The sequence below is a fragment of the Eretmochelys imbricata genome, chromosome 14 (assembly GCF_965152235.1).
Source record: "Eretmochelys imbricata isolate rEreImb1 chromosome 14, rEreImb1.hap1, whole genome shotgun sequence".
Classification (NCBI taxonomy): domain Eukaryota; kingdom Metazoa; phylum Chordata; order Testudines; family Cheloniidae; genus Eretmochelys; species Eretmochelys imbricata.
In genome coordinates, this window is record NC_135585.1 from 41,450,890 (window position 1) to 41,470,074 (window position 19,185).

At 52.6% G+C, this 19,185-nt stretch overlaps 1 protein-coding gene across 1 annotated transcript; it reads right to left on the minus strand.

The window, feature by feature from the left end:
* Positions 1 to 7,027: 7,027 nt before the first annotated feature.
* On the minus strand, positions 7,028 to 15,070 carry RACK1 (receptor for activated C kinase 1). Its single transcript, XM_077833151.1, has 8 exons — positions 14,842 to 15,070; positions 12,880 to 13,051; positions 11,484 to 11,631; positions 10,484 to 10,579; positions 9,891 to 10,001; positions 8,713 to 8,853; positions 7,975 to 8,085; positions 7,028 to 7,161 (listed from the first exon to the last, which is right to left on the minus strand). Exons 1-8 carry the CDS (start codon positions 14,948 to 14,950, stop codon positions 7,096 to 7,098), a joined length of 954 nt encoding a protein of 317 aa, XP_077689277.1. The 5' UTR covers positions 14,951 to 15,070; the 3' UTR covers positions 7,028 to 7,095.
* Positions 15,071 to 19,185: the final 4,115 nt, after the last annotated feature.

Here is a 19,185-nt window from a genome sequence, read left to right on the forward strand (position 1 = left end):
CTCCACAGCTTTTGGGCTGAGTCTTCAAGCTCCAGCAATCAGTGTTTCTCACAGTGGCTCTCAGCAGCAAGTCCAGCTGAGATCAGAGCCCCAGGCAAGCAATGTCAACATTAAGGATCTGCTGTGAGGAGAAGGGATTTTTATTAGTCACCTGGAATACAGCATCAGCAGGTCCTAAGGTTAGCCTGGGCAAGGGAAGCTTAAGACAGTTCATACTGGTGGGAACCTTGGACCAAGATCAATGTTCCTGTAGATCCAGGTTCTCTCTTGTCCCTCCATTCTGTTCCCAGAAGCAACATTAAGACACAGTCTTGTATCTCCTGTCTTTGTTCTCCAGCTACGGGTTTTTTGCTCTGGGAGGGAAGGAACTTGCTTTAGCAGTTGATGTTTGGTCACTGAGTTTTCCGCACTCTCTCTTGTCTGGTCTTCCATCCAACTGTGTTGATTCCAGCCCAGACAGAGAGACATTGCTTCCCATGTCCTCAGGCAGGGGTTCTCAAACTGTGGGACTGGACCCCAAAGTGGATCGCGACCTCATTTTAATGGGTTCGCCAAGGCTGGTGTTGGACTTGCTGGGGCTGAGGCCAAAGCCTAAGGTTACATGCCCCTTGCCCGGGGCAGAAGCCTTTGGAATTCAGCTTTAGCCCTCACCCTGCCTGGGGCAGCGCAGCTGGGGCAGGCTCGGGCTTCAGTCCCCCTTCCTGGGGTTGTATAGTAATTTTTGTTGTCAGAAGGGGGTTGCAGTGCAATGAAGTTTGAGAACCGCTGTCCTAGGGAGAAGGTGAACTCTTTCCTTTCAAAGGGTAGCAATAAAAGTGAGTAGGTACAGAGTCCTACAGATCGTTCATAACAGTATCACAAAGATGTCCACATTTGTCGTGGGGTAATCAGCCCCCTGCCATCAGTCTTTCTGTAGTAATTAGAGATTGGTTTAAGGCCTGTAGCCTCTCTTCCGGCATTTTAGAGTGGTAGCCGTGTTAGTCCGTATCAGCAAAAACAATGAGGAGTCCTTGTGGCACCTTAGAACCTGACAAATTTATTTGGGCATAAGCTTTCGTGGGCTAAAACGCACTTCATCAGATGCATGGAGTGAAAAATACAGTAAGCAGAATATATATTCTAGCACATGAAAAGATGGGAGTTGCCTTACCAAGTGAGGGGGTTAGTGCTGACGAGCCAATTCAATTAAGGTGGAAGTGAGCATTAGCTGTTCTAACTCTGAATATTCAAGTTATCTGCATAAATAGCCACTCCCTTTTAAAAAAATCTTGCTAAATTCTTGGCTTCAACCACTCCCCGTGGTAACAAATTACATAGTCTAATCCCACGTGGTGTGGAAAAAGTGTGTCCTTTTTATCCGTTGTTCACTGGCCACCTTTCGTTTTCATTGAATGCCTCCTTTGCTCTTGTCTGGTGAGACAGAGAGAACAGAAATTCCTGCTCTCCTTCCTCTAATCAGTCCCATATTGTATAGACTCTCATCATGTCTCTTTTCTAAAGCTATGTCTTTTCAGTCTCTCATCACGGGAGAGTTTTCAGGACACCGTATGAGCCTCATTGCCCTTCTCTGAATCCGTCCCCTCCAATCCTTCAATGAAATGGACCCAAATTTTAAAATGAAATGATCTGCCCTGAATTACTTATGAAGATATTTAACATTTAACACAGAGGTTCTCAACCAAGGGTACATGTACCCCTGGGGGTATGCAGAGGTGTTCCAGGGGGTACATCAACTCCTCTAGATCTTTGCCTAGTTTTACCACAGGCTACATAAAAAGCACTAGCAAAGTCAGGACGAACTAAAATTTCAGACAGACACTGAGTTGTTTATACTGTTCTACAGACTATACACTGAATTGTAAGCACCATATTTATATTCCAATTGATTTATAATTATAGGGTAACAATGAGAAAGGGAGCAATTTTTCAGTCATCGTGTGGCTGTGACACTTTTGTATTTTTATATCTGATTTTGTAAGCAAGTTGTTTTTAAGTGAGGTGTAACTTGAGGTACACAAGATAAACCAGCCTCCTGAAAGGGGTATAGTGGTCAGGAAAGCTTGAGAGCCACTGATTTAACAAAAACAAAGGAGGGCAGGGGGGTTGGTCAACAATTTTTTTCATTCAGTGGAAAAACCCATTTTTCAATTGTGTTTGGGGGACAAATATTTTTAACTGAATAATGGAAAAAACCCAAAAAAGTGATGGGGGGGGGACCACAGAAGGAAGCCATTGTATACCAAAGTCGTCCTGTGAAAAATACGAACCCAGCTCTGGTGTTAACCCTTTGCTCTTCATGTCCCTTCTGTGATGACCAAAGTTGTCTCTTTGCCCAGCTACCCCAGCTCTCACCCCAGCTCTCTCCCCAGGGGAGTCCTCGATGCAGGAAAGTGCTTAAACATTTGCTCACATCCTGACAGCAATGAGATCGAAGCATGTGGTTATCTTACATTTTGCTCAAGTACTTTCCTGAACCAGCCCTTCCATCAGAGAAGTCAAGAGCCGTTGTCCCAGCCGCAGAGCTAGCTGCCTCCCTGACCCTCCTCTGCCTCTCTGAGGGCACTCCCACCGGTGTTGGCCTCATGCCTTTACCTCCCTGGGGTGGAATCCTCATGCTTCAGGGTTTCACCTGGCAGTGGTCAGGAAAGGATTTCTCTTCTGCACCCTCCCCAAGGTCTTCTGGGAGGGCTTTTCAAATCTCTTTCCTCTGAAGCATCAGGGGTGACCATGGATGGAATGGGACAATTAGAGGGAGGTGGGTGGGCCAGGGTGCTGAGATGGCACCAGCCATTCTTGCTCTCTCAGGTGCTTGGCTGGCTGGTTCTTGCACACATGCCTGGGGTCTCACCGATTGCCACATGTGAGGTGAGGAAGGAATTTGCCCCCCAGGACAGCTTAGCAGTGATCTTGGGGAGGTTTTTCACTTTCGTGTCCAGCAGATGGGTGTGGGTCGCTTGTCAGGATTACCTGGGTATATCTCACTTAATCACTTCCCTGCCATTGTGGGGTCCATAGGCACAAATGCACCTTGGTCCCTCCTGGTCCCTGCCTGTGGCACGTAATAGTCTAGTCTCCTGCAGGCCGTAATACTGTGGTCTTGTTCCAGGTGTTGGGCTGAGCGGGCCGGTGGCGGTAGCCTGTGATTCAGGGTCAGCCGGATCGGGTGGCACCTTCTGCCCTTAAACTTTATTTCTACCACTCCTAGCCTGGATCCCTGGGCTACAGCACCCTGCACGCCAGCTGCGCTTCCTGTTTTGGGCGTTCTGACCAGCAGTAAATGCTGTGATGAATGTAGGGTTTGCTTCCCCCAGCCGGAAGAGAGCAGAGCATAAGAGGAAAAAAATCAAGGCTTTTAAAACCCTCCTGTGGTTATATTACCTAGATGCTTGCCAGCCCTTGGCAGAGCTGCTAGGCAGGACCCTGTTTACTCCAACCATCTGGGATCTCTGGCTGGGAAGGGGAGACCAGCTGCTCAGTAGCAGCACCCACCAGCCCCCTCATTTCTCAAGAGTGCCTCTTTTCATCCCTCCAAGGGCCTTTGGCTCAGGTTTCTGGGCTTCTGATTCTCCTGAGGTTACAAACAGGGCTCCCCTTCCGAAGTCCCAAGCACTCAGTAGGGGGGACATCAAGGTGAATAGTTCTAGCATTGTCCCTCAAGTGTTGGTAGAGAGGCTGGCTGCAGCTCTGGTTTGCTTTCCTGCCTGCCTGCAGACAGGCTCTTAATAGCCATCCCAATATGTAACCCCTTGTGTTCACATAACAACGCCCCCCCCTTGCAGCAATCAGACCTTACAATGATTCATGCTGAGAGCAGACAGGCTGCTTAAAGCAATGCCCTACCCAGTCCAGTGCTGATACAAGTTTGCCAGGTCTCAGAGGGGCTGATCGGATTCTGGGCCGTGTCTGTGAGGTTGCAAGTGAAAGTCAGCCCCAGCCCCAGCAGCTGTGTTTGCTGCCCTTTCCTCTCCCTTTGCGTGTGCCTGTTTTGTTTTGTCTCCTTTGGAAACAGGATTGGACGTTTAACTGCAACAGCTCCATCCTGATTCCCCTAACTTCTCTTGTGCCCTGTTATGACCATATTTGATACCATCTAAGAAGTGGTCATACAAGGGAGTGGTTAAAATGAAAACCTTGTTCAATATTTTACCTTTCAGCTGCTTTAACTAGTTTTCCTTCATTTTCTGTCTCTTTAATAAAAGGTTAAAAGGATTTTTAATGGTGTATTTGACACGGTGCTAAGCAGGTTGGTCTCTGCATACCACATCCCAGAGCTTGTTTAACTATTTCATAGTTGCAGTGTTGTTACCGCCAAACTGGTCTCAGGGATTACAAAGTGAGTGAGGTAATATCTTTTATGGGCTCACCTTTGGCAGGTGATAGAGAGAGAGAGACATGCTTTCCATCTTACACTGAGCTATTCTTCAGGTCTGGAAAAGGTACTCCCTTTTCCAGCCCTGAACACAAGGTGGAATAGATTGTTAGCATAAGTAGTTAACACACATTCTAAAGCACCATTCAAGGTGAAATGGCCCATTAATACCCCTCCAGTCTTAGGACACAAAGGGGATTAGTGGATTACACATTGCTGTAATACAGTAGTTCTCAAGCAGAGGTACACATACTCCTGGGGGTTTGCAGAGGTCTTCCAGGGGGCACATCGACACATCTAGATAGTTGTAGCCTGACTAGCAAAGTCAGGACAAACTAAAATTTCATACAGACACTGACTTGTTTATACTGTTCTACAGACTATACACTGAAATGTAAACACATTTATATTCCAAATTGATTAATTTTATTATATGGTAAAAATGAGAAATACTGAAAAACTGCATAATAGCGTGGCTGTGATTCTTGAATGTTCATCTGATTTTGTGAGCAAGTCATTTTTATGTGAGGTGAAACTTGGGGGTAGGCAAGACAAATCAGACTCCTGAAATGGGGACAGTAGGCTGGAAAGGTTGAGAGCCACTGCTGTAATACATCCTAAATCCAGTGTCTTTATTAAATCCATGCTTTGGTCCCTTACATGTTAACTACTCATGCTAAACAATCTGTTCCACCTTGTATTTAGCTGTGATGCTGGGAGTCTCCCAGCCCTGCAGAAGAGCTAGGTGCGGCTGGAAAGCTTGTCTCTTTCATTTAGCAAAGTTGGTCCAATAAGAGAGATCACCACAGCCCCTGTATCTATCATTTAATGTTGGAAAACAACTAGCTTACATTAACCCCTTTAGCCCAAATACACCATCTAAATTAATACAAGTCCCTCCTGTTCCTGGTTCATAGCACAGAACAGTTTAGGCTCCTGAAACCTGGCATACTTATTTTAAGTCTTTGTGTTCAACAGAGTGGGGTCTGGATGAAATTCTCTAACCTGTGGTACACAGGTGGCCACATCAGTTGCTCTATGGTCCTTTCTGGTCTTTGAGTCATGGGTGAATTTCACTCTCGATGGCTTGACCTGGATGGATCTAACTCTGCCTGTATTTATCACTTGTATTACAACCCACGACTGGGGCTCCCTTGTGCGACACACTTCACAGACCCATAGTAAGGACTTGATTACACACAGAAATTGCACTTAAAGTTGGATCAGTTTAAACCTAGTTTACATTAGGGCCTGAAAAGCACAAGTTGTACTAACGGGCACTATGTCCAGATCAGCCCTCCCCTCAGAGATCTTACAAAGGATGGGAGGAGAAAGTGAGGCAGGGAAGGGGAAAATGGGAGGACTGGGAACACAGGCCTCATGTCCCATCTACCCGCTAAGCCACATGGCTTGATTTGTGCCAGTGCACCCGGCTACATCAATCATAGGGGTAGAAGGAACCTAAGAGATCTCTAGGCATGAGGCAGGATTACATCAGAGCACAACTCTAATGTAGACACACTGCACTGATGTGAAGTGGGGCTCACCCATTAGCCACAGCCTATCAAGCAAAGGTATGTATATGTCACCCCATTACGTAAACACCTGAGCACCTCATCTTTTAACACCTCGATTCTCCCAACACCTCAGGGAGGCCAGGCTGAGCTGTTTGCCCCCCTCGGGGGAACTGAGACTGAGGCTAAGTCCCAGACTGCTCCACTTAGCACTCAAGCCCTAAGGTAGCTCAGATGGCTAAATTCTGTTCAAGAGTAATTGGGGGCCCAGATCATCCCATTGAACGTCAATGAGACATAGGTTCCCCAATGCCAAAGTCGTTTCTGAAAACAGGACATGGCCCTCGAAGTCACTTGGCACCAGATTTTGAGAAGTTGGGCAGCTGCTGTGATTTTCAAAAGTGCAAGAGCACCTCCCTCCCTGTGAAAGCAGCAGGACTCCGACACTTGAAAATCCCACCAGGTGGAGGGTTCCCAGTTTTGGTTGGACGGATTCCTGGAGATTTCATCACAGCACAGAATCTTTCATTAAAACGAAAGAACGGCCAGACTGGGTCAGACCAATGGTCCATCTGGCCCAGTATCCTGTCTCCCGACAGTGGCCAGTTCCAGGTGCCCCAGAGGGAATGAACAGAGCAGGTGATCATCAAGTGATCCATCCCCTGTCGTTCATTCCCAACTTCTGGGAATTAAAGACTCGTTTTTAATTCCTGGAGACCCCAAGTCTGCCTCTTCCTGCTGAGGCCACCCCCCACAGCTCCGAGACAGGAAAAACTGTGCTCCTCCAGCCCTGGGGCTGTGGCAGGAGGAGATTTTTCTCAAGGGCCCCCTAAACCGCCGCTGCCCCCACCCCTCTGGAGGCATGAGCTTCCGTTGGCACTGCCCATGCCAGGTGTGTAGTTGCAATTTTTAGATGCCTGAAAACCCTCTACCCTTCGGCTTCACAATACCGAATGCAACGCATGCTAAATACCTTTACAAATCCAGGCCTACAGGACTTGCTCCAGATCTCTGGCAGAGCAAGGATTTGACCCAAGGACCTGAACCTGGGGCTAGGTCCATAGGCACTGGGCCATGCTTCCTTGAAAGTTCAAGCTGCCATAGACAGGCCCCGTATGGCAAAGATGACACCCAAACAATCCCCAACCTCCAAAATGTACTTTTTATTCAATATTTTTACACAAAGGTAGGCTGCGTCCTGCGGGCGGGCTCTCATCTGGTCCCGATGGTGACCTGCCAGACGCGGACCAGGTTATCTGTGTACCCAGCAAACAGGGTCTGGGGAGGAGAGAAAAAGTGGGTCAGTAACGGGGTAGCTACAGCTGGCCTGGGGACAGATCAGCCCCCAGGAGAACAGCCAGACTGAGGGCCCGCGTCTGGGAGGGGCTCAAGCTCCCTCGCCTGATGCCAGTGCCCAGCCGGGAAAGTGGCGACAGGGTTTGTTAGGGGGCAGGGAGAAAGGGCTGGGCCTCAGCCCATCAGCGACATGGCGCTCTGGGAAGGGCCAGGAAGCTGGCGGGTGTGGAGGCTGGGAGGGGCTGAAGGCAAGGGCTCAGGTCTCTTGCAGGGGGGAGGAGCAGCAAAGCTGGAGGATAGGGAGGCGGGTGGAGACAAGAAAGGGGTGATGTTGGAGGGGCTGAATCTCTTGCTAGGAGAGGGTTGGAGGCTGGGAGGGGCTGGGCTCCATGCTGGACAGGGGGCTGGAGTGGATGGACCATGGGAAGGATTGGGATGGTGGCAGGGACAGAGGCAGAGAGGGCTCAGGTCTTCTGGCAGGGAGGAGGACGAAGGCCAGGCCCTGGGAGGTATCAGGGCTGTTGTCAGTGCAAGGAGGGGCTCAGGTACTCATGGGCACATCTGCCCTCCCACGGGGTGTGAGAAGGGGAGTGGCTCACAGGACCACCTTCCCATAGGCTGAGCCAAGAGCACGTCCCTTGGCTGCCTCCACCCTGTGGGGCCAGTGGTGAGGATCCATAAGGCACCTCCACCCCCACTGAAATATTGGCCCCGGCCCTTTAAGATTCTGCCCTGGCACTGAGTTCCCAACCCCTCCCCCTGGGTGAGGGAGGTGGGATGTTAAAGGGCCATTACCTGTCCATCCGCGGACCAGGCCAGCGAGGTGCACTGCGGCGGCTCGGCTTTGCTGCTGGTGCTGATCACCTCCTGCTTCAGCTCGTCCACGATGATTTTCCCCTCCAGGTCCTGCAGGGGAGAGGGGAGATGGTCAGAGAAAGGACCCCTGCTGGGACTCACTGACCCAGGACCCCCCCGCCCCAGGAGGGCCATGGAACCCCTTCCCCACTGTGCCCACATCAGGGCAGGTGCTGGGAGCTGGCTCAGAAACAGCCTCTGGGTTTCAGCACGGAGATGCAGTCAGTCGGCATGACGTTTCATCACAGCATAGCCTCTCGGCCTTCACAGCCCCTGTGGGGCTCCAGACGCACAAACCCCACAGCATGGCCTCACCCCACATCTCCTGGGGGCTCCAGACCCCATGGTATCAGAGCACGGCCTCGCCCCACATACCAGGGGGCTACACAAACAGACAAGGAAGGCAACTCTCTGGGTATTCCCTATAGAAAAGCATAAGCCCTGTTTGCTATATAAAGGAAGCACACCAGACACGACTCCCAGAGGTGTGCCCTCTACACGCACCCAGTCCCTACTCCCTAGAGAAAGGAGACAGAGAATGAATCTCTGTGCTTTACGGAAAGGAGTCACGGAGATAGGGGAGTGGCCCCTAGAAACCCCAGGCTGTTCGCTCTGTATAAAAGGGGGGTGAAGTCCCCTGAAAGGCCCATCCCCGCCCACCAGGGGGCGCCCGCTCACCCAGATCTTGATGCTGGGCCCGGTGGCAGCACAGAGCCAGTAGCGGTTGGGGCTGAAGCACAGGGCGTTGATGATGTCACCGCCGTCCAGCGTGTACAGGTGCTTGCCCTCGTTCAGGTCCCACAGCATGGCCTGGCCGTCCTGGGGGAAGAGAGAGCGTCAGACGGAGAAAGAGTCCCTCTCCCACACCCACCCCATAACCAACCAGCCAGCAGCCTGCAACTTGTACCAAGGAAATGAGGCACCTCGGGGGTCAGGCAGCAAACCTTTAACCAGTGGCACTCCCTGCTGCAGGATAGCACCGAGAAAAAGGGTAACTAATATTTGTTATTGCCTGCTATATACTTCCCTGATGCCCAAGGACAGGCCCTGTACTGAGAGACTCAGAGATGAGGGGAAGGGGAGTAACAAACTTCTCAGATTCAAAACCAACAAAGTTCCCCTTAGGCAGAGATGGGGCCATGTGGACTTGGGCAGGGGATCAGAGTGGCTGTCCGGTGGCTTTGTGAGACTCTGACAGGGTAGAATGAGATTGGAAGCAGCGGTGAAGGGGAACAGGCAGGATCAGGGTGGTTGATCACACAGAGCTTTGATGGTGGTTGCAAGAAACTGGAGTTGGAGCCAGTATTGGTCAGGGAGTCAAGGGGAGTTTAGCAGCAGCATGGTGAAGGGATCAATAGCGTGTCTCTGTCTGTGCGGGCACAGAGGATGCTGCTGTGAATGACAAGGGAGCTCTCTGCCCCCCAAAAGCTCATAACATCAGTGGAAGGCAAGAGACGACAGGCGCATAAAGAGAGAGGAGCACAAGGAAGCAGTCAACTCAGCACAGCGGCTGCCCAACCACTAGAATCCAGTTGAGCTGGAGTGAATCCCCGTCAGCCCAGGGAGAGCTGGACAGGGGCAGCTCAGAAACAGCCTCTGGGTTTCCGCACGCAGACGCAATCAGAAACTCAGTGGGTTTCATCACGGCTCAGCCCCGCTCCCACAGGCCAAGAGAGAGACAGACAGAGACAGACAACATCCCCCAGCCTCCAGGTGGGGGGTAGCTCAACTGAGATCTATGACCCCTCAAGGCCAACAGAACCCAAGGAGGACAGGGACCTCGATCCAGTCCTGCTGTCCATCCCACCCGTGCCTCCCAGTCCTGGATCCCCACTTGAACCGGGCTGGGAACGGACCTTGCCGCCGGAGGCGCAGAGGGAGCCGTCGGGAGAGACTGTCACGGTGTTCAGGTAGCCGGTGTGCCCAATGTGGTTGGTCTTCAGCTTGCAGTTGGCCAAGTTCCACACCTGGGGGGCGGGAGAAGAGTACCACGTGATCACCCAGTCTGAGCTCGAGAATCTCCCAGGCCACCGACCCTCTGCAGCCGAAATCCCCCCTTCCCGTCACTTTTTACGGCCCTCAGCAGCCCAGCAATGGAGCGCCTGCTTCTTTGGAGACCAACCCACCCACAGGGTAGGACGCCAGCGTCTTAAGGACAGGGCAGCAGGCCGCGGAGACGAGACACGAATCCCTAGTGCTGAAATGCCCCCTCCACCACCCAAAAGCAACCAAGAGATCATCCACCCCCAGTCTATCTCCTGACCCCAGGGCAACCGAGCAGTTGCGGGACAATGCGAATTGCCAGATGTCTGCTCAGATGCTCCAACCCAGCACCACTGGGAGTGGGAACACAAACGATCGCAGCCCAGGCCGAGACCCCATCGATGGTCCATGCCCTTCCCTGCATGAAGAGCCAAACCTCTGCAGAACACCACAGCCTCAAACCCACCTTCACCAGCTTGTCCCAGCCGCAGGAGACGATGATGGGGTTGCTGCTGTTGGGGGAGAAGCGGACGCAGGACACCCACTCCGAGTGGCTCTCGTCCTGGGGAGAGAAAGGGGGGGAAGGCAGGTGATTCAGGGGAGTCAGAACGGCATTGAGGTCAGAACAAGGAGAGAGATCGGGAGACCAGGTATCTCCCACTCTACCCGGAGCTCTGATGTCCACTGCCCACCCATCTCCCTTGACCCTGGAGGGCTCTACCCAACCTGTTCTAGGCTCACTGCCCCTCACCGTTCCCCACCATCCAGGACTCTGCTGACTCCCCATGTGAGCTGCTGCCCAAACCCCTGGCCTTCCAGGGCTTTGCCAGCCCTCCCTGCATCCCATCATAATTGCAGGACATGTCGTCAGGCCCCGAGGGGTCAGCAGACGTGTCAGATCTAATCATTGGGAATGGGAGGGCAGCAGAGAGCCCTGGATTCTTGACAGCTGGGAGCAGGACCAGTTCCCAGCAGGGGACACACGAGGCAATTGCAGAGATGCTTCCAAATCCAGCTTAACTCAGAGGGGTTTCCCCGAAGACCCAGGGGCCATCTTCTCCACCAAGGCCATATAAATCCTCCCCTTCTGCAGAGAGGAAAAGCCCCAGATCCCATCCCCCAGCACTTCTTAGCCAGCTGTTTGCCAACTACCCCCTGCCCTGCAAGACTTCAGAGGCCCTCCCCCGCCCCCACATCACCACCAGAGCGGCAGGCGAGTAGGCTCACATTCAGAATGCAAGCAGGTTGTTACCATCACCAAATCTGAAGAGAAACAGTGAGGGGCATAGGACAGAGAATCAGGACTCCTGGGTTCTATCCCCAGTTCTGGGAAGGGACTAGTGGGTTAGAGCAGGGGCCTGGGAATCAGGACTCCTGGGTTCTATCCCTGACTCAGGGAGGCAAGCGGGGACTAGAGCCGATGCCTGACCCACCCCATGGCTCAGCAGCCCCGTCCTATGCCTCACCTGCACTGTGTACTTGCAGACGCCCAGTGTGTTCCAGAGCTTGATGGTTTTGTCTCGGGAGCCCGAGACGATCTGGCGATTGTCTGACGAGAAGGCCACGCTCAGCACGTCCTTGGTGTGGCCCACAAAGCGGCGGGTGGTGGTACCTCTGCAAGGGAAGAGACTAAGTCACCCCCAGCCTGGCTATGGGAACCTCCCCTTGCATCCCACTGAGTCATAAGCACACACCAGGGACAGAAAGCAGCCGGGACGTTAAGCATGAAGGGGAACCCAGGACCCAGCAGCTGCGGAGGTAGCTCAGCCAGATGCAAAGGGATGGATCAGAGGAAGATCCAGGCAGGCTGTTAAACGGAACGAAGGATCGTGAATAATGTCTCTCTTTCAGGGCGACAGGAGGGAAAAAAGCCAAAGGAGAGCACAACACCTCCCCATCTCTCCCTCTGTCCCATCATAATTGCAGGACATGTCTTCACACCCCTGGGGGGTCAGCAGACATGTCAGGTCTAATCATTGGGACTGGGAGGAGAGGGGGGCACCTCAGAAAACCCTGATGCCCCAACAGTTGGAAGCAGGAGTGTCTTGCCGCTGGGTAGAGCCAATCCAGCCCCCAGCAGGAAATCTCCTCCCCATTTGTGGTCTTAGAACCTGGACTCATCATTTCCCTGCAGCAGCTTCTGCAGCAGTGTAAGACCCCGATCTGATGTCAAACATCTGCAGCCCTCCTGACATTGACTATGAACGAATAAATAAAGGGTCGACACCACTAAGCCTGTATACATGACTGGGGTGCTTCCAGACATCGACAGAGAACACTTGACTTGGAAGGGGAAAGGTGTGTAGGGGAGCAATATTTGGTTTTGCTTTAAGTTGTGAATTTCAATGCCTCATGACCCCACCCCCCAATTGCCTTCCATGACCCCTCCTGGGGGTTGTAACTGCCCATTACAGAAACACTACCCTAGGGCACCACTAAGGGGAGCTACAACAAACCAAGGAGTACTTGTGGCACCTTAGAGACTAACAAATTTATTTGAGCATAAGCTTTCGTGAGCTCCGATGAAGTGATCTGTAAAGCTCATGCTCAAATAAATTTGTTAGTCTCTAAGGTGCCACAAGTAATCCTTTTCTTTTTGCGAATACAGACTAACATGGCTGCTACTCTGAAACCTAACAAGCCAAGGGACTCTGGGGTGGGCAGCCAGTTCCCCTCCCTGGCACACCAGCCCCTCCCCACTAGGGGGAGCTGCCATGGGCAGGGCAGACAGAACACATGGCTGAGAAGAGCCCGACTGACTCTGCCACCCATGGGATCCTCTCCCCTTTGCGCTCCCACCCTCCTCCGCACAGATGCTAGCTCTGCAAAGGGTGCCCATCTGATGGCCATGGTGTCACTCACGTGGTGAGGTCCCAGAGCCGCAGGGTGCCGTCCCAGGAGCCAGAGAGGGCGAACTGCCCGTCTGAGGAGATGACCACATCGCTAACGAAGTGTGAGTGGCCACGCAGGGCGCGCTGGGGGATCCCGTAGTTGGTCTCATCCCGCGTCAGCTTCCACATGATGATGGTTTTGTCTGCGTGGAGGGAGCAGGGAGAGTCCAAGTCAGCCAGTCACCTCCCCAACGGGCATTTCCTCCCAGGAGACCGGCCTCTGTGGCCCGAGCCCAGAGCCAAATACACCACAGCCTATTCCCCACCAGTTCCCGCAGCCTGGGGCTAAATCCAAACTGGTGCTGCTAAGAGAAAGGCCTTGTATCCCACTTCATCCCCCCCACAGCCAGTCACCCCCTAACCTGGGACCCGACTGAAGCCAGTGCCCCTAGAGAAGATACAAGGAATGGGATACAGGACCTATCTGCATTTATGAGCAGATCAGCGTCAACTAGAGGAGAAAGATCCCACATCCCTGAACCAGCCAGTCCCCCAACCTGGGACAGGATTGAAGCCGGCACCCCCTAGAGAGGAAAAGATCTCATATCCCACCCTGCACCAGCCAATCACCCCCTGCCCCCCTCTATTTTTATAGCCACAGGCTTCCCTTGAGCCCAGCTCTGCCTCTCACAGCCAAGGGCTCCACTCATGCTCCTTCCCGGCATCCCCTCATCATTGCAGGACATGTCATCAGACCCCGGAAAGGGTCAGTGGACGAGCCAAGTCTAATCATCAGGGCTGGGAAAAGGAGGCATCGAGCAGCCCAGTGGCGGAACCGGAGGTGGATATTGATGCTTTGACAGGGATGCTCCCAGGGACCCACGCGCAAAGCAGGGGGGAATGTGCCTGAGCTGAGCTGCCAACAAACTGTGTCATTACTGCCTGTGGCAGCTCAAGGCGGAGGGGGGTTGGGCTTGCAAAGCCCCAATGTTGCCCCTGTGGCCGCATCATGGGTATGCCCCTCCATCCCTTCTACTGAGTTAACCCCTGGGCTATGGTATTTAGGCCTAAAACCTCTTCCTGGCCCCCTGCAGCACGTCCCCTCCAGTGTATCTATCTAAGGCCCTTATACACCAGCCCCCCCATCTCCGTGGTACCCAAGGGCCTCTCACTGGGTTCTATGCTCCCAGTCATCCCCACGAGATGGAGTAAGCGCCTCCGTCTCTGACAGGAAAACCGAGGTGGGCCACAGCCCTGATTTGCAGAGGATCACAAGGAGCCATAACAATGGGACAAGAGGCCCCCCCCCCCAAGATCGAGAAGCACTCAGAGAGCCCCAGGTGGGAAGTGCCCTGGGACAGACAGGTGGTGTCACCTGGTTGGGGGGAAGGAGAAGGGAAATAGGAGCCAGAGCCAGGAATTGAACCCAGGTGTCCGGAGCCCCAAACCAGAGTCCTCGCTGCCACCTCCCCACCCAAGGAGTTAGGCTGTGAGGGGAGGAGTAATTCACTGTTATTCACCCCCCCCCCGCCCCCAATATCTGGACCCACCCTGCCCTGCCCCTCCTCCTCAGGTACCCAAGTCTGTGCCCCCCCCCGGGATGACACTGACTTCGCCCCCCTCCCCTAGAATCGATTTCCCCCCCTTCCATGGCTGAGATGGTCCCTCCCTTGCCTGCCCCCACGAGTGATAGCTGGTCTCCCCATGACCCCCCCCTTTCCCCCAGCGAGATGGGATCTTCTTCCCATGTCCTCCCCTCTGCAGTGACAAACCTCCCGCTCCGGGTGACTACCAGATGGTCTCACCCATCCCCCCCCTCCCGCACTTGGAGAGATAGAACCTCCCACCGCGCCCCCCATCGTGGGTGAATCGGTTCCATTCCGCGCCCCCCACCCCCGCGAGCGCAGCCTGACAATGCGCCCCCTCAACTATAAGATGGTTTCGCCCCCCCGCACCCCACCCCGCGGCGGTTGGTCCGGCCCACGGCGCTCACCGCGCGACGCGGACAGTATCATGTCCGGGAACTGCGGGGTGGTGGCGATCTGGGTCACCCAGCCGTTGTGGCCCTTAAGGGTACCGCGCAGGGTCATCTGTTCCGTCATGGCGGCGGCGGCGCGGGGGGCTCAGCTCGAGCGGGGAAGGAGGATGGAGGCGGATTCGGCGGCGGGCCCAACCCGTCCCGTCCTCTCGCTCAGCTAGCGGCCCAAAGAGAAAGGAAGCGCTGACGTCACCCGGAAGTGGAAATAGACTTCCCTCTGCGCGGCTGTACGTCAATATGGCCGCCGGCAGGAGAGGGTCGCAATATGGCGGCGCCCGTGTAGGTATTCAACTTGGTGGCTACGTGGTCCCAATGGATCCAATATGGTGGCGTCTATGATGAAAGCTCATGTGCATCAGACGAATCCAATATGGTGACGTCTGTACAGGCCCCTAGATGGCGACATTTCTGAGAAATCCTCATATTCCTCAAAGGAATCCAATACGGCGGCGCCTCAGGTTGGTACCGGTATGAGCACAATATGGCGGCCTGTATACGGAACGTATCATGGCGACCCCCATGGGAAATGCCCGTATGTTCTTCCGTGCTGGAAATACAGACGCAACGTGGCAATGGCGGCGGCTTTAGGGGGGAATACAACCTGGAGGCGGCCATGTCTGTGCTTTCCGTACAACCCTCTCCTATCTGTGCAGTATAGAGAACGGGCAGTCAGTCTAGCCCCTGAAGAGACAAGTACAGTCCGGGCCCGCCGGGTGGCGCTGCGGCTGGCGGGGCCCAGATACAGCCTGTTTGCTTGGAGGGGCTACCAAGCTGGGCAGGTCTAAGGGCAGCCGCAGAAAGGGAGCGGCTTGCACGTGGCTGGGCTAAGGAGCTGGGCTCTCAATGCAGCGCGTCTTTAATGATGCAGAGTCTAAGCACCAGGGATCCCCACGGTCTGGAAAAACGGGATCTGCACGTAAAAGTCCAGCACGTTTGCTTGTGTAGAATCCCCCATATGACCCGTGGAAAATTCAGAATTTGCACCCCACCCAAACTGGCACATGTGATCCTTAATACCAGCATGAATGCACAACCCCTACTTTGGATTTATTTGTTTATGTATTTATTTGGCATGCACCTTTCCCATGTTTGCATAGGGGAACCTAGGAACTGGCTGGGCTAACTTCCCCCGCCCCAAATTTCCACACTGCGCAAATTGGGACAGGTGAACCCTTGAATCTGCATGCAGAAATCCTGGAATGTGCATATAACCCCCTCTGTATTTTCATACATGAACTTCCAAATTTGCATTGCTCCCCCCCCCCGCCCAATTGGTATAGATGAACTCCTGAATTTGCAACTTGAACCCCAGAATTTCTATGAACAGTCACTTTTAAATTGCTCTGACAACCACACAAATTAGCATAAGAGACCCTGTGAATTTATACCCATGAACTAGCAAATTTTGCTCATATTAACACCAGCAATTTAGCAAAGGTGAACCCCTGAATTTCATGCATGAACCACTGAATTATGTACACCCCCTACAAATTAGCCTTCTTTAACACCTGAACACCCAATTCTTCGCACCAACTCCCGTGAATTTACATGGGTAAATCTCGATGTTTATATGCCTACAACCCTGCATTTGATCAGAGCCTTAGGGTTCAGATGAAAAAATGTAGGAAGTAATAGGCACAAATTTAGTGTGACATACATTCATATTCAAGGTTTTGAATGTGACGAGTTTTTTGCAATTCAGGATTTAACATCTGCTTATTCAGAGTTTTGCAGGTGAAATTTTGGGGGATGAGAGACATAGGCACACAAGAAACATGCAAATACAGGGGGTTGCTATGTCAACATTTGGAATTTTATATGTGCAAATGCAAGATGACAAGTTGAAGGAACAAGGTGGGTGAGGTAATATCTTTTACTGGACCAACATCTGGTGGTGAGAGAAACAAGCTTTCAAGGTTACACAGAGTGCTTCTGCCCAGATCACATTTCCTCTGCTTCCTGTGAAATTTACCAACATGCCCCAGCAGCTCTCTGATCTTTCATGGCCCATTAGGAGCTGGGTCTATACAGTGCCTGGTCAGCATGAAGATCTCTCTACCTATAACCTCAAGTAGACTCAAAATTTAGGACCAGATTTTCAAAGGTGCCAAAAGGCTCAGGTAGGTGCCTACTGGGATTTTCAAAAGCACCTACGTAGGTTAGGGGCTGAACTCCCATTGACTATCCTTGTGTCTGCGTGGATTTCAAATGTCCCTATGTGAGTTAGGCAGGACTCTGCAATCTTTAGACATTTAAATACCTCTGTAAATCTGGCCTGAACTCCCATCTGATTTTGGATCTGGCCTCAGAATAAAGGATCTGGCCACAGCTCTGATCCGAGGCGGCTTATCCACTCTCTACCAGTGCAAGGAGTTGTGATTTGAGGTTCTAGATGTGGACCGTCATGGCCAGTATTATTGGTGGCCTCGAGAAGACAACATGGTCCAGTGAATAAGACAGAACTAGGTGGCAGGATTCCTGAGTTCCATTCCTGACTTTGAGAGGAAGGATGTTTTACTAGTTAGAGCAGAAGGCCTAGGAGTCAGCACCCAAATTCCTATTCCCAGATGTGGGAGGAAGAATGAACTAGTGGTTAGAGCAGCTGTGTGAGAATTAGGCCTCTTTGTTTCTGTTCCTGGCTTACAAAGGGGAATATGGTCTAGTGGGGCTCTCACAACAAATCTTTTGGTGGCCTCTTGCTGGTGGCCACTCTGACAATTTTTCCTAAAATAATTCATTTTAGGAAAAACAAATAAATATGCACATATTCATGCCCAAATCATTGTAATGTATTTATGAAGAGTATTTTTTGCAGACTCAATAATAAAAATATTGTACAGTTGTCTCTATTCTTTGCTGGACCTAAACAGAATAGAAACACAAATAAGGTGCTTTGCATGTTCTTGTCCTTTTTTGTTGTTGTTGTTGTTGTTGTTTTTTTAGACTTACTAGCTAGTACCTCTGTGGCTGTGAAGAGTGATATTTGTCTGTTTGTTAATATCACTTTTCACAGCCTCCCAGCTTGCTACTAAGTTTGCCTGAAAGGTGATATTAACAAACATCACTTTTCACAGCAGACTTACTCAGTCCTGGCAAGCCAGGTAAGCCCTGGTTGGGGAGGTGGGGAGGGAGGCAGCGGGGCCAGAGGTGATGGGGGGATGCATGGGGGCCAGGGGAGGCATCAGGAGCCAGAGACGATGGGGATGGTGGTGAGCCTGGGACCGGCGCCTGAATCCTGGGGCCCCATGGCTGTGGTCCAGGGCCAGAGCCTTCTGCCACTTTGCTGAAGCCCAGGGCCGGAGCCTGAAGCCTTGCTGTCAGAGTCCTGGACCAGGCCAGAGCCAGAGGAGGCAGTGGGAGCCAGGGGTGATGGGGGTCATGGTGAGGCCAGGGCCAGAGCTTGAAGCCCTGCGGCCGGGGGACAGAGCCTGCTGCTGCATGGCCGGAGCCTGGAGCCTCACAGCTGGAGCCTGCCGTCTGCCACCCCAGGGTTGAAGCAAGAAGCCCGAGCCCCATTGCTCCTGGGAAGGTGGGGAACTCTCACTGGCTGCCTGCTTCTCTGGCATTTGTGACTTGAGGGGGGGCAGGGCCCAGACCCTGCTTGTGGCCCTGGGGAGGGGGCCACTGCTTTGTCGCATCCCCCCATCCCCCCAAATCACTGCCCAGGAGGCTGTGGCCACAAGAAAAGCCCTGGTGGCCGCATTTGAGAAACGCTACCTTACTGTAATCTCCACGGAGGTTCTTTCTCAGTCCTTATCCAGTATTCAGATGTGGCTTTGCCATGGGCACTGAGCAAGAGTTTAGAGCCAGAAGGGACCACTAGATCATGGAGAAACTGCATCACACAGGCTACCACCACCAAATACCACCAGAACCCCCTCTACCCCCCCGAAACTAGAATGAGACCAAGCTACTTGTGACATGCCAGGGTACAATCCAGTGTCACCCCTGCCCTGTAACCTGGGGTGCCCTTTAAACTGCCTTGCTGCTGTAACCTCTAGCCTGGACTGCTCACAAACAGCCTCCAATAAGCCTCTATGAGTGCTGTGGTCAGCCAGCCACACCTTGGCTCTTACCAGCCCTGGTTATACTGCAGGGTGACCCCAGCACACTCCCAGTCCTGGCTCTTCCCCCAGAAATGAAAGTCCTTTATTCCCCTCCTGGGCAACGCAAATAGCTTGAGTTCATTATTCCTTTAAGGCAATATGCACACAAATTGTCACCCCAAATGGAGGTACCCAGACACTTCAATATGAGTGCACTGGATTAGATAAAACAATAACACAAGTTTATTAACCA